The 14,768-nt window shown below is 43.0% G+C and overlaps 1 protein-coding gene across 1 annotated transcript in view; it reads left to right on the top strand.

The window, feature by feature from the left end:
• LOC126272292 (probable beta-hexosaminidase fdl) overlaps positions 1-14,768 on the top strand; it is a 181,863-nt gene that overhangs the window by 89,563 nt on the left and 77,532 nt on the right. Inside the window, exon 4 of the mRNA XM_049975056.1 lies at positions 7,502-7,648. Within this exon, the coding sequence (XP_049831013.1) occupies positions 7,502-7,648 (147 nt within the window). The remainder of the gene's footprint in view (positions 1-7,501; positions 7,649-14,768) is intronic.

The following is a 14,768-nucleotide window of genomic DNA, read 5'->3' as shown; positions in this document are numbered from 1 at the left end:
ACATTCAATGGTTTTGTCGATGGGTGGTCCCTTCCATCCTTGATTACTTACTTGCACGGGAGATAGAGAGAACCGGCACTTCCTTTGCAGATCTTTCGTCTTACGGTCACCGAAACTCGCAAAAACGTTCTGTGGCCAAACGAACTTAAATGCACTCCTTGCTGTTTGGCTGTCTTTCATGACCGTACCTATACAGTGGTGCATATCCGACCTAGTTATTTGGGAAATTTTGCTTGCTTTATGGTCTCCCTGCCTTGTTAACTTGTCTGTCAACTCTGTACAATTTATAGGAAGAAAATCTAGTGGTAGGGAGAGACAGAATTACCATATAGAATGAGACAAAGACGTGTTTAAAAGATGCAGATTTGTTATCTTTTCCTAGTTTGGGGTCGATAAAACTGAGCCCCTTTCAATGATGCTACAAATCCAACTTCGCGATTTCGTCAGTAACATATCACTTAAAGCGGTTGCAGTGCATCCCCGGAGTCTCGTCGCAGAGTTTAAAGACTAAGTCAAAACATGTCTCCATATAAACATTTATTGTATAACCAAAACTCAATAGAAATCTCTCTACTGATGAATCTCTCCCAATCAGATTAAGGCACAGATGTCACAAAGAGTGAATATATTCTTACTGATAACGTTTAGGCTGCTTAATTTGTATTAGTATCATATTTTTAGTTATTGATTAGAATGTTTGTTAGTGTGATAGCAACCGTATTTGATTCCACTATTTTTCCACACCACCTTCCGCTGTCTCAGCAAAATACAACATTTAAGCAATCCTGCGATTTCTACATCTACACGAATGCGATGAAATCACACTTAAGTGCCTGGTAGACTGTTCATAGAACAACCTTTACATTCTATTCTACTCTCGAACAGCACGCGGAAAGAAAAACGAACATCTATGTATTTCCGTGCGAGCTCTGATTTCCCTTATTTTATTTTGGTGATTTCTCCCTGTGAAGGTCGGCATCAACAAACAATTTGCGCAGTCGGAGGAGAAAGTAGATGGTTGAAATGTCACGAGAAAATCCCATCTCCTCCCCCCCCCCCCCCCCCCCCCCCCCACACACACACACACACACACACACACACACTTTTGTTTTACTGATTTCCACTCCAAATCCTTTATCATGTCCATGACACTCCTCCCTATTTCTCGACAGTAAAGAGTACTGCCTTTCTTTATATCTTCTCGATGTACGCTATAAATCCTATCTGGTAAGGCTCCCAGACCGCGCAGCAGCACTCACAGGACGGACAAGCGTAGTGCAGGCAATCTCTAGTAAATCTGCAGCACCTTCAGCGTGTCCTGCCAATCTAACGCAGTCTTCGGTTCGCCTTCTAGACAATATTTTCTATGTGTCTACATCTACATCATACTCCGCAAGCCACCTGACGGTGAGTGGCGGAGGGTAACTTCAGTACCTCTATCGGTTCTCCCATGTATTTCAGTCTCGTATTGTTCGTGGAAACGAGAATTGTCGGTATAGCCTCTGTGTGGGCTCTAATTTCTCTGACTTTATCCTCATGGTCTCTTCGCGAGATATACGTAGGAGGGAGCAATATACTGCTTGACTCTTCGGTGAAGGTATGTTCTCGAAACTTTAACAAAAGCCCGTACCGGGCTACTAAGCGACTCTCCTGCAGAGTCTTCCACTGGAGTTTATCTATCATCTCCGTAACGCTTTCGCAATTACTGAATGATCCTGTAACGAAGCGCGCTGCTTCTCTCTCTCTCTCTCTCTCTCTCTCTCTCTCTCTCTCTCTCTCTCCTCTCCCTATCAACCCTACCTGGTACGGATCCCACACTGCTGAGCAGTATTCAAGCAGTGGGCGAACAAGCGTATTGTAACCTACTTCCTTTGTTTTGGGATTGCATTTCCTTAGGATTCTTAAATGAATCGGTCTGGCATCTGCTTTACCGACAATCAACTTTATATGATCATTCCATTTTAAGTCGCTCCTAATGCGTACTCCCAAATAATTTATGGAATTAACTGCTTCCAGTTGCTGACCTGCTATAGTGTAGCTAAATGATAAAGGATCTTTCTATGTATTCGAAGCACATTACACATGTCTACACTGAGATTCAATTGCCATTCCTTGCACCACGCGTCAATTCGCTGCACATCCTCCTGCATTTCAGTATAATTTTCCATGTTACAACCTCTCGATGTTGCACAGCATCATCCGCAAAAATCCTCGGTGAACTTCCGATGTCATCCACCAGGTCATTTATGTATACTGTGAATAGCAACGGTCCTATGACACTCCCCTGCGGCACACTTCGGAAGACTTCTCTCCATTGAGAATGACACGCTGCATTCTGTTATCTAGGAACTCTTCAATCCAATCACACAATTGGTCTGTAGTTCATATGCTCTTACTTTGTTCATTAAACGACTGTGGGGAACTGCATTTAACGCCTTGCGGAAGTCAACAAACACGGCATCTACCGGGGAACCCGTGTCTATGGCCCTCTGAGTCTCGTGGACGAATAGCGCGAGCTGGGATGCTGATTCCTACAGAGTAGATTTCTAGTCTCCTTTCCAATTTAAGTTCGTAATTGTAATTCCGAGGCATTTAGCTAAATTTGACTGATTTTGGTGCAAGAGAAGTTGAGCGGATTCCTTTTAGTATTCATGTGGTGGTGGTCTAACACTCCTCATTAAGTCAGTTGCCAATTTGCACACCATACAGATCTCAATCTTTTTGCAATTACCTCTGATCTTCTGATGAGTTAGTAGACTATAAAAGACAGCATCTTCTGCAAACGACCTAATACAGCTACTGAGATTGTCCCCTAAATCGTTTATACAGATCAGGAAAAGCAGAGGGTCTATAACACTACCTTGGGGAACGCCAGAAATCACTTCTCTTTTACTCGATGACTTTCCGTCAGTTACTACGAAATGTAACAAATCCGGTCTCTTAACTGAGACGACATTCCATAACCACGCCATTTGATTACAGGCTGCATGCAAGGTACGGTGTCAAAAGCCTTCTGGAAATTTGAAAATACGAAATAAATTTGAAAATACGAAATAAATTTGAAAATACGAAATAAATTTGAAAATACGAAATAAATTTGAAAATACGAAATAAATTTGAAATCTCTTGTAGACAGCACTGAATACATAGTGTGAGTGAAGAGCTAGTTGTGTTTAACAATAGCGATGTTTTCCAAATCCCTCTTGACTGTGTGTCAATCTGTTCAAAATGGGACAAATGGCTCTGAGCCCTATGGGACTCATGTCATCAGTCCCGTAGAACTTAGAACTACCTCAGCCTAACTGACCTAAGGACATCACACATATCCATGCCCGAGGTAGGATTCTAACCTGCGACCGCGGCGCTCGCAGTTCGACTGAAGCGCCTAGAACCGCTCGGCTACCATGGCCGGCAGTAGTCTATTCTATTAGATGTAATTCAAAATGTTCCAACACAATATACTATCCAAAACCCTATTGCATACTGATGTTAATGATACTGGCTGTAATTCAGTAGATTAGTCCTACTGCCGTACTTGAATATCGGTGTGACCTGTAAAACTTTCCAGTCTTCGTGTAAAGATCTTTCGCGGAGCGAGCGGTTGTATACAGTTGTTAAGCATGGAGATACCGCATCAGTGTACTTGTACTTTTGTTCAATCTGAACCGGAAGACTTGATTTTATTAAGTGATTTAAGTTACTTCCCTTCTCCGAGGATGTCTAAGTTACTCGTGTTGGCAACTGCTCTTGATTCTAATTTCGTAATATTTATTTAGTCTTCCTTGGTGAAGGAATTTCGGAAGACCATGTTTAGTAACTCTGCTTTAGCAGCACTATCATCGAAAGTATTTCGATAGCTATCGCGCAGAGTAGGCGTTACTTGTCTTACTACCAGCATATTTTACATGCGACCAGCATCTCTGGTTTTTGTGCCGGGTTTCGAGACGAAGTTTCGATCTGGAAACTGCTACAAGCATTTAGCATTGAAGTTAACTCTAAATTCAGAGTTTCTGTAAAAGATCGCCAATCTTGGATATTTTGCGTTCGTTTAAATTTGGCTTTCTGTTTTCGTTGTTTCTGACTTGTTTTGTGTGCCATGGGATCAGCTCCGTCTTTATTAATCTTTTTGGTATAAATCTTTAAATTGCTGTCGATGTTATTTCTTTGAATTCGAGCCACATCTAGTGTACACTTTGTTAATTTGGAAAGAGTGGAGATTCTCTCTCAGGAAGACACCAAACAGAATTTCTATCTGCTTTTTCGAATAAATACAGTTTTCGTTCATTTTTGGTGGTTTTGGGAGTTAGGGTATTCAGTCTCGTTACAACCCGTGTTCTCAACCCTGCACGTGTTTTGATGGTTATTAGCTCAGGATTATTTATTGCTGAGAGGTCAAAAGTTTTCGGAACGGTTTACTATTAGGATGAGCTCATGAACTAATTGCCCGAAATTATTTTCAGAGAATACATTTAGTAAAGTTTCGGATGTTTTATTCGTACCTCTGGATTTAAACATGAATTTCTCAAACACATCTAGCGTATATTCAAGTCGCCACCTACTAAAATTGTCTAAGTATGGTATGTGTTTAAAATTAGTTTTCTTTGAACCTTTCAGCAGTTTTATCGTCATAGTTAGCTCGGTAAAAGGATCTAAATTAAAATTTTATTCAGATTTTCGAAAATGACGTATACCCATAGTAATTCACAGGAACTATGCTGTTAGACGTAGTTTATCTCTTAGCGAAATTTTAGTACAAACACGCCACCACAAGCTGTACTTAGTCAATCTGTTATGTCTTTAGCAAAAATTTCGGTTGAACTTATCTCCGGCTTTAGCCAGCTTACAGTGCCTATATAATAATTTGAGCACAAGTGGTTTCTACTAGCACTTGGAGCTCTGGTACTTTCCCAACACAGCTACGACAGTTTACAACTGTTATAATGATGGTTCCTAGATCTACATTCTTTGTGTGTTCGACCTTGCACCCTTTGAGTCTGAAGTCCTTTTTGTGTTCCCCCGAGACGCTCTGGAATAAAAGCCGCGCACACCATGCAGTTCCCTCTAAGCGTGTAACCGCCTCCTGCGTGTAGTGGGCTCCTGATCTACTTAGCGGAACCCAAAACCCCACCACCCTATGGCGCAGGTTGAGGAATCTGCAGTCTCCATGGTCCCAGAACTGTCTGAGCCTCTTATTCAGACCCTCCATTCGGCTCTGTACCAGAGGTCCGCAATCGGTGCTGCAGACTATGCTGCTTTCGTCTCGCAGTTAATGTGTGAAATGTCTCATCCAAGGAATTCTCAAGCTGATTATACAACTGGTTTCAGATACTAAATGTAATATTTCCGAAATGACGGAAAGTTTAATATTATATATTTATCATTTTTAGTAATGTCAACAATTCAATTGCTTTCGTGTTTCAGTTGTATGTGAAAAACATGATCTCTTGTTCTCTAGCATACTTGAATGAAAGTTACTCTTGACAACTTCTAAGAACAGACTTTTGAGCTCTATTACCACACAGCAGCTTCCTTTGTTAATACGTGGCACAGGTTTGAAATTAGCGAAATGAGTAGCTGTCCCACGAAACAGTAGTATCCTGATACGTTCTTCAGTCGTATTACAACCTGTTTGTCGTAGCAAATTATGGGGTAATGAACGTAACTGGTCTCAACATTCGAAATATAGATTTCTTACGGTTTAAGGAGGATTGTGTGGTATCTATGGAATCAGCAAAGTTATTCTGTTTGTGTATAAAAATGGACTTAACGTGATACCAACTTAAGTTCGTTGATAGCTTACGAAATTCCCAGGTTGTAATAGTTAGAGATGGGCTTGCCTAGAATAAACTAAGAGGAACAGCTGCATGAAACTAACTTACAGACTTCAGAAAGTGTAATTGTGACAGTTTCCGAGGAAGTGCTTAAAGCGCTCTGCTGCTTCTGACCTTTATTAACGGCAGAGGAGATAATCTGAACTACCCTCTTACATTGTTTAGAGGATGCAGTCATTTGCCGTTTTGTAAAGAAATCAAAGGTCAAAACCAATTGCAAAATGATTGACAAGATATATGTATGGTGCGAAAAATGCCAATTGACTCTAGATAATAGAAAGTGAGAAGTTGTCTACATGAGTATTAATAGAAATCCGCTGAACTTCGGTTACAAGATAAATCACACGAATCTAAAGACTGTAAATTCAATTAAATATTTAGGGGTTGCAATTACAGATAACTTAAATTGGAACGATCACACAAAAACAAAATTCGCGACTTTTTAGCAAAACCCTTAGAAAATGTAAGGACGACACTACAGGGACTGCTTAAATCACACTTGTCCGCGTTCTTCTGGAATGTTGCTGTTCGGTGTGGGATCCACATCAGATGGTAGTGATAGAGAACATCGAAAAAATTCGAAGAAGCGCTGCATGTTTTGCATTATTGTGAAATAAGGGAGAAAGTGCCATGGACATGATACGTGAATTGTGGTGGCTATCAATAAAATAAAAGCGTTTTTCGTTGCGGCAGGATCTTCTCGTGAAATTTCAGTCTTTGATTCTCCTTAGATCGCGAAAATATTGTTGCGCACCACCTACATGGAGAGAAATGATGATAAAATAAATCAGAGCTCGCACCGAAGGATTAAAGTGCTCGTTCTTCCGCACGCCGTTCAGAGTGGAATGGTAAAGAAATAGTTTGAACAGGGTTCGAAGGTACGAAGGCCGTTCGGAAACAGAGGTCCACTCGGTCGCGAAATGAAAACCGCAGCAGAAATAAAAAATGGTTTTTATTCGCACGTTATCCACACCGTCCAGCTACCTCTAAATAGTCGCAGGTCCTCGTCCAGAAAGTAGCCACCTGCGCTTTCCGCCTATTCTATGTGCTGGTCTGCCTTTCGTTGTTTGTGCCAAAATGTTTTCATAGTGGTCAGCAGTTGGTGTGCAGAGGCGAACATAGGAGGGGGCCAATTAACGGCTGTATTGTGGGTGATCACTTCCCATCGAAAACGCTGTAGGAGCATCTTCATTGCCTCTGCATAATGCAGCAGAAAATTGTCTTGAAGGAAACACGACATTCATGTAATGTGGACTACATAGCTTCAGGCGAAATCTCGTACATACTTGGCGGGAATCACAGTTGTTCAGACATTTCTAAGTGATCACTTTGCGCTCTGAACTGAAAAGCACGATGTGAAGCGATCGACAGGCGCACTAAAGACACTGCCCAGCACATCTGTGCCAAGTTGGAGTTTGACAGTGTTTCCATTTCGCGCCTCACCGGACCTTACTTTCAGAAAACGCCTCGTACTTAATTGTGAATCGTACAGTAATCATGTAGATGCCTAGTGAATCTTAACTTTTTCAAAATGGTATGTAGTAGAATGTACTTTCCTTCCAGCCCAAATAAACTAACAAAGCTAGCGATCTCGTGCATTATACGGCTGCACATGCATGCAGAAGATCTCTAGTATGCACAGAGGTGAGTGTTTAATTCACTTGTGGCAGGTGCGCCGTGAGTCTCAGGATCTACAAGCGGAGATTGATGCGCGCAGCTTCTTCGGCGCCCGCCATGCACTGGAGACGTTGTCACAGGTCGCCTGGTGGGATCCCGTCAGCGGATGCGTGCGCATTTTGGACTCTGCCATCGTCAAGGTAAATACTACTTCTTCTTCTTCTTCGTCCTGCATCGGTGCAGGATCTGCGTAGTTATGAACGAATTTAGCATTATTTTATGTGTATAGACTGAAGCGCCGAGTGGAAATTTGTGCCAAGAGCGGGAATCGAACCCGGGTCTCCTGCTTACTAGGCAGGTGCGTTATCCAATAAGCCACCTTGGTACAGCGGCCCACACACCTGCACGGATTACCCTGACACGCCTCCCTCCTCGATCCAAATTCTCATTCCTGCCCCAGGCTACATTAAATTCCCCCAGATACACTGCGGCGGCGCGGTTCTTTCCGTGCCTTTACGACGTACCTGCACCTATCTGTGAACATTCTCAGCATATCATCAGTAGGAAAGCCGAGTGAAACCTACTGTACTTCGACGTGAACCAGGCTGCAATTAAAATCACTAAGCTACGTTTCGGGAGAAACACGAAATGACAGATTGGAAATTTTGTCCTCAATATATTCTGAAACTTAAGTGAAAAAGTATCACTGCCAAGCCCGTGCTAGTCTTAAGTCACTCACAATCCCTTTAACTCACGTTAGCAAGTTTATGGAGTAGCATTTCCCGAAAACGTAATAGCTACAAAAATACTGATTGTTTTTGATTGAGAATGCTCGCCAAATATCAAGTCTGTCGGTACCAAATGCAGTCAGTTTTTAACCACCGACCTGCTCAATGCGCCACTTGTAATATATCTTTTCTCGTCACAAAATTCACTTAGAAATTTCAAAATTTCTACACACATCGGAATAATTATGCCGTCACTCAACACTTTTGATGTATGAAACACTGCTAGATCCGCCAACTTATCGTTTCCATCGGAACTAATACACAGATCCGGACTGTTTCATGGCTAGGCTCCCACTCCTATTTAGAATGCTCTAAGTCTTTATCAGCAGAGAAAGGCGCGCGAAAAATATTGCTTTACCATTGGTCAGTTTATTCAACAGCCCATAGCAAAACATCCTCCCGCGTCATTCGGCGCTTTTCATCAATAACCAATGGCAAAGTAGTAAACGTAACGACTGCACTTTTTACCGACGTAATTATCTAATATCCTGCATTTACTATTGTTACTTATACCTGAATTAACTTTCCCTTTACCATAAACTTAGTTTACAAAACTATTCTACAAAAATCCCCTTTGTCCATATCCATACCTCTTCGAAATGTTCCCACACTAAATCCTACTACATAACTCGTTAAACAATTATCTTCATATGAACCTTAAACCACACTCACGCGTCATTCACACTGCTAAAACACATTTATAACATTTTACATACACAGAAAGAAATAACACTTAACGAAAACACAAACAGTTCATGAAAAATATTCTATTACTTCAGTGCACTCCAGTGGTCACAATCGAAACTACAATCAGTCCCCTATCCAATACTGTCCTCTATAGGCTGATACATAAACTACGTGCGCGTCCAGTCTCGCGTCACCATCTGTCACTAGCCAGCTGTGAGACACATCTCCCACTTAACCACCTCCAAGGTAGGATCGTTATACGGCGCTACGCCTCAACACGAACAGAATTGCCGAGGCTCTCCATGTTTTGGAATTGCCCTTTAAATGGGAATCTTAGACTGAGACATTTGAGCGGGTACTTATACAAATGAAATGATGAAATGACCCCGTTACAGAGACCGTGGCGGCAGTGAGTGTTTGGATCGAGGAGGAAGGCTGGCAGAGTAATCCACGTAGTTGCGTGAACCGCTGTGCGAAGGTGGCTTAGTGGCTAAAGCACCTGCCTAGTTAGCAAGACACTTCCGTTAGATTGGCGACCTTGGTACAAATTTTCACTCGCCACTTCGTTTTTATATACGTAAAATCATTCGTGAATGAGACCAGTAAAGTCACTGAAACAGTCATTTCATCTGAAATTGGCATGGCCTGTTTTCGTGGTTGCCCGATGCCCATCCTATCGCCGCCCCTGTTACCCCATGGGACGGAGGGTGTGCTATCCAACTGCCTGCGTGTGGTGTTTCCTGTAAGTGTGAGAAAGTTCACTAAACGTTTCCGAATCTTGTAACTGAGGCGGTATTTAGGAATAGCCGGGTATTCACAGAGTGGGGTATGGGAAACCACCTAAAAAATAAAGCCAGGCTTGCTGGCACACAGAATTCATTAACCCCTTGCCGTATCATTTAGATCGACAAAATCCGCGCCCAAGCGATTGGAGACTGCGCGTGTGAAACGAGCCAGCGTGATGCGCGAGACAATCGCAAAGCAGACACTCTTACGTAGCTATACGTTTCTTTCACATGGCACTGCTCTTGTAGATTTTAACATAAAATTCATGTTCCTTTTTATATATACGAGGGTTGGAATTTTGATAGTGGCAACTATTTATTTACACATCGTACAAAACAGATACGTGTTTCAAAGTCTTACTGACCTTCAAAGCAGACACCAGCATTGTGTATAACTCGTTGCCAGCGATGTGGCAGTCGTAGTGAAACGACCCCCTTAGAAAAATTATACAAGACTGTGCTTAAACTGACAATATTTTTAGCGCAACGCAATCTGACTTTCAATACTCCCTACAAAAGAATGGCCCTGACTAACATTAACCTATACCTTTCACAAATCACTTACCTCACCAAAAATCTTCGTTACTCGAACTACTGCAATACAGCGAGCGCCACTTCTTCCAGCTAAATAATAGATTCAAACTACGGAAGTCACTAACTACTGATAGGCACAGTTAGCAAATGAAAGATTTTAATAGAGAACAATGTATTTACCTTAACAGTCATAATATATATATATAGCAGTTCATGACATCAATTCTTACAAATTTCAAAACTCCATCTCTCTCCCCATGTCCTCCACTGCTGGCGGCTCACATCCAACTGCGCAACGCTACGCGCTGTAAACAGCCAACTGCCCAACGCTGCAATTCTGCAATTGCGAGTATTATAACAATGCCAACCAGCCACAGACTGCACACAGCACAGTCAGTGATCTTCATACAGAGACCTATGTGGCGCTACCAACGTAAAAAAACCTAATCAGCCTACTTACAGTAAGATACTGTTAGCAGTGCCAGTTGGGTTGACAGTTCGAGCGGAGTGGTCTGTTGCCCGACGAATTTGTAGCAGTTCTGAAGCGAACGCCGTGAAGTGTTTCCTTCAGTTTAGAAATAGTTGAACTGAAGAGTGGTATAGCACTAAGCAACCCCATCGGTCAAACAGATCAGTAACAGCTTGCACTGTACGTGCTTGAGGATTGTCGTGCAAAATGGTCAGGTCCTGCAGAAAGTATCACCACTTCCGTCTCTACGCTGTTCATTTCTGGAACACAACCTATGACTAGTTTAGAGACAGCAGTGATGACACTTTCTGCAGGACCTGACCATTTTGCAGGACAATGCTGAAGCACGTACAGTGCAAGCTGTTACTGACTTAACTGATCGGGCTGCCGAGAGCTACACAACCTACCTGTATTGCCCTTGTGAGTGCAACTCAGTTTTCTAAACTGAAGGAAACACTTCACGGCATTCGCTTCAAAACTGCTACAAACTCGTCGGGCAATGGACCGCTTCGCTCGAACTGTAAACACAACGGGCACTGCTAAGGGTATCCTACGACTTCCACATCGCTGGCAACGGGTTGTACACAATGGTGGTGACTACTTTGAAGGTCAATAAAACTTTGAAACACACCTATTTTTTACGAGCTATAAATAGTTGCCATAATTCCAACCCTCGTATTTTCGTAATAGAATGTTGCAAACAATACTTCAAAATATAAATTTCTGCACATGAGCAATAGTTTTAAAAAATTGTAATCTTTGTGGGCGTTTTTTGGGTGTGACTTGTTCAGAAGGAATTTAATAACACGATGCCTGAACGTAGATGTAATTAAAATAAGAAATGCTCTCTTTGAACGAATTACTAACAGCAAAATTCCGAGTGGTTATAATTAAAGTGCAGTTACTCCAGTGTGGATTGTAATTAACGTGCGGCAGTTGAATTTGGTAGCTATGCTAACGCGTTAATGCGGAACCTATTTACGCTGAAAAAAAAATTAGTTCCAGCTCCGTTGATCAGGTTCTACGGCATATCATCGACGTCTGCTTTGCTCCTATTGAACAATCTGTGTAATCGATAACTAATAATAAAATCACTATGCCTTTGTCACTAATCCGACGTTTCCCCCCCCATGTCCCGTTCCTAACCCATTACAAATGCAATTATTTATATACGTCTTCCTTGCATTCACAGAGCCAGATTTGCACCTAGTGGCCAAAATTCTAAACTTTTTCCAGACAAAAATCTGTTCCGCATTAGAATATCTAAGTTTCGTTTCCATAATTACAGATCACACACGACCTCTATGAGGAAGTGCACTTTAATTACAACCACCCGGTATCTAAAATTACTAGTCCAGCATGGCATGGTGATTTTCGAAATCTTTATGGTAGATACAACTCCACTTTATACTCTGCGGATTGCCGCGTCCTTTCGCTTCGTATTTCACGTTTCATGCAGACTTTGCACATTCTTCTCGGGTATTTCAGGGGTCGGATCGATATGTCTTGGTAAATGGGCCCAATTTTTGAACATTACCTATGCTATATTTATTAGTTACCAGCATGTTTCCTTTCTCTGATCGTATATTTTTTAGATAATATAAGAACTGAATAGTGCCACATACGGGCTTTCGTTTCCAAGAGCGTGACTCGGATTCGGTTCGAATCCGACACACCTCCCCGTCCTAGAAGCGGCTTTATCGCGCACCGCTATCCAGCCAGGTATGCACTTGGCTGTTCAGCGTTTATCGATAGTAGGATAAGTGTTGCATACGTGGGATAAGTGGTGACAAACACCTAAGATGATAATGCAATGCAATGTAGCCCTTCATGGCAGACAGTTAAGTGCTTCGTGAAATTTGTTTTGCGGACGTAATCCGTGGTCCAAGTCTTACTCCCTTGTGTAACGGTCATCTCATGTTGGAGACATCAAAAGAGGTTGTAGGCACACTTCGGCACCGTGGCCTTTCGTCTCCCAGGGTACTGCTAGCCTCAAAGGGCTGCTTTCACCACATCGGCCAGTTTGCAATACGGTGAATCGACGCATATCACAGAGCATTTGAAGTTTCACTTACATCGGTTCTTTATCCTGTAATATATCCTACGGGGTGTTATCCGATCTTGTTCATTTAGCATTCATGCTTTGTACATTTTGACAAACGTCTTCAGAGTGTACTCAATTTTATTACGACAACCTACCAATGTGATTTGACTCTTAACAGTGATAACTTCCCGAATCATGGCCTCTGTAACTGTGCGTCTATTTTAGTAAAGTATAACCACTACAAACCTGAAGATGCGTCTCTAATGACGTGAAACCGGTAACTGCGAATAAACCACCTTCATACAGCTATGAGACTTTCGGAAACACCTCGTCATTCTCGACTTCATGTTATAATTTTATAATTTAACTGATTATTTTTTGTTATTCACAATGTGTCTGAGCTGTGGTTGTCCTCCCCAGAAAGTTGTTTGTACTTGGACGGCAGTTTCAAACTTTAAGTAGTCTGAGTGTTCATAGACTCTGAAACATTTCCAGCATTAGGAGACGTAGTGCTAGGCACATATACCCATTAGTCTGCCTCCTACCAGAGGCAGAGGTCTTTACTTTCATCCGAAATGGCAGAAGAATCACCCTGAGGATACGGTGTTACCTTTTTTGTTGCATAAAAATGGTAACCCAAACTGTAAGGTGTCAGGCAAATCCAACACCTATGAAAATCCTGACATAAGCAAATCCAGTAGTATGTCACATAGCTCCGAATAAATCGTGACATTAAACTAACCAAAGTAATACGAGTAACGAGTGAGCAAATGGAATACCACAGACTAACACAAGAATGCCTAAATGCATGCCATACCTTCCCACCATGGGACAGACGCAGTTCCGAGGGGAGAAACGAGATCAGAAGCCGAGAGCAGAACCGTCTTAAGTATAACTTTTCTCGTTGGATAGACAGAATTTTTGTAGGTGGAGCTTAAGGTTAACATTGAGACCCTGATTGGTCAGATGAAAACACAGCCAGATAGTTTTTTAAACCAACTTCGGTAAATTGTAGTAAGGAGAAGTTAGGATAGAGTTGCTTCCGAGACAGCGAGGTGAGCGAAGCTCTGCTTTCCGCCGCCCCCTGACTAACACCGACAAGGTAATGAATGCACGCGATGCTACATAACGGCGCATAAAGATTAACTCAGAACTGCAGAAGTATCATCTGTTACACCCCCTTTTTGCGTAATACTAGTGTTGATTGTCAATTAAAGCTCATGGTGTTCATTTGCCACTTGAAGTAAAAATCTGAAACGCGATGATTTTTCTATTATATACACTCCTGGAAATGGAAAAAAGAACACATTTACACCGGTGTGTCAGACCCACCATATTTGCTCCGGACACTGCGAGAGGGCTGTACAAGCAATGATCACACGCACGGCACAGCGGACACACCAGGAACCGCGGTGTTGGCCGTCGAATGGCGCTAGCTGCGCAGCATTTGTGCACCGCCGCCGTCAGTGTCAGCCACTTTGCCGTGGCATACGGAGCTCCATCGCAGTCTTTAACACTGGTAGCATGCCGCGACAGCGTGGACGTGGACCGTATGTGCAGTTGACGGACTTTGAGCGAGGGCGTATAGTGGGCATGCGGGAGGCCGGGTGGACGTACCGCCGAATTGCTCAACACGTGGGGCGTGAGGTCTCCACAGCACACCGATGCTGTCGCCAGTGGTCGGCGGAAGGTGCACGTGCCCGTCGACCTGGGACCGCACCGCAGCGACACACGGATGCACGCCAAGACCGTAGGATCCTACGCAGTGCCGTAGGGGACCGCACCGCCACTTCCCAGCAAATTAGGGACACTGTTGCTCCTGGGGTATCGGCGAGGACCATTCGCAACCGTCTCCATGAAGCTGGGCTACGGTCCCGCACACCGTTAGGCCGTCTTCGGCTCACGCCCCAACATCGTGCAGCCCGCCTCCAGTGGTGTCGCTACAGGCGTGAATGGAGGGACGAATGGAGACGTGTCGTCTTCAGCGATGAGTCGCTTCTGCCTTGGTGCCAA

The sequence above is a fragment of the Schistocerca gregaria genome, chromosome 5 (assembly GCF_023897955.1).
Source record: "Schistocerca gregaria isolate iqSchGreg1 chromosome 5, iqSchGreg1.2, whole genome shotgun sequence".
Classification (NCBI taxonomy): domain Eukaryota; kingdom Metazoa; phylum Arthropoda; class Insecta; order Orthoptera; family Acrididae; genus Schistocerca; species Schistocerca gregaria.
The sequence above is the reverse complement of the archived record's forward strand: the minus strand, read 5'-3'. Positions and strand labels throughout refer to the sequence as shown.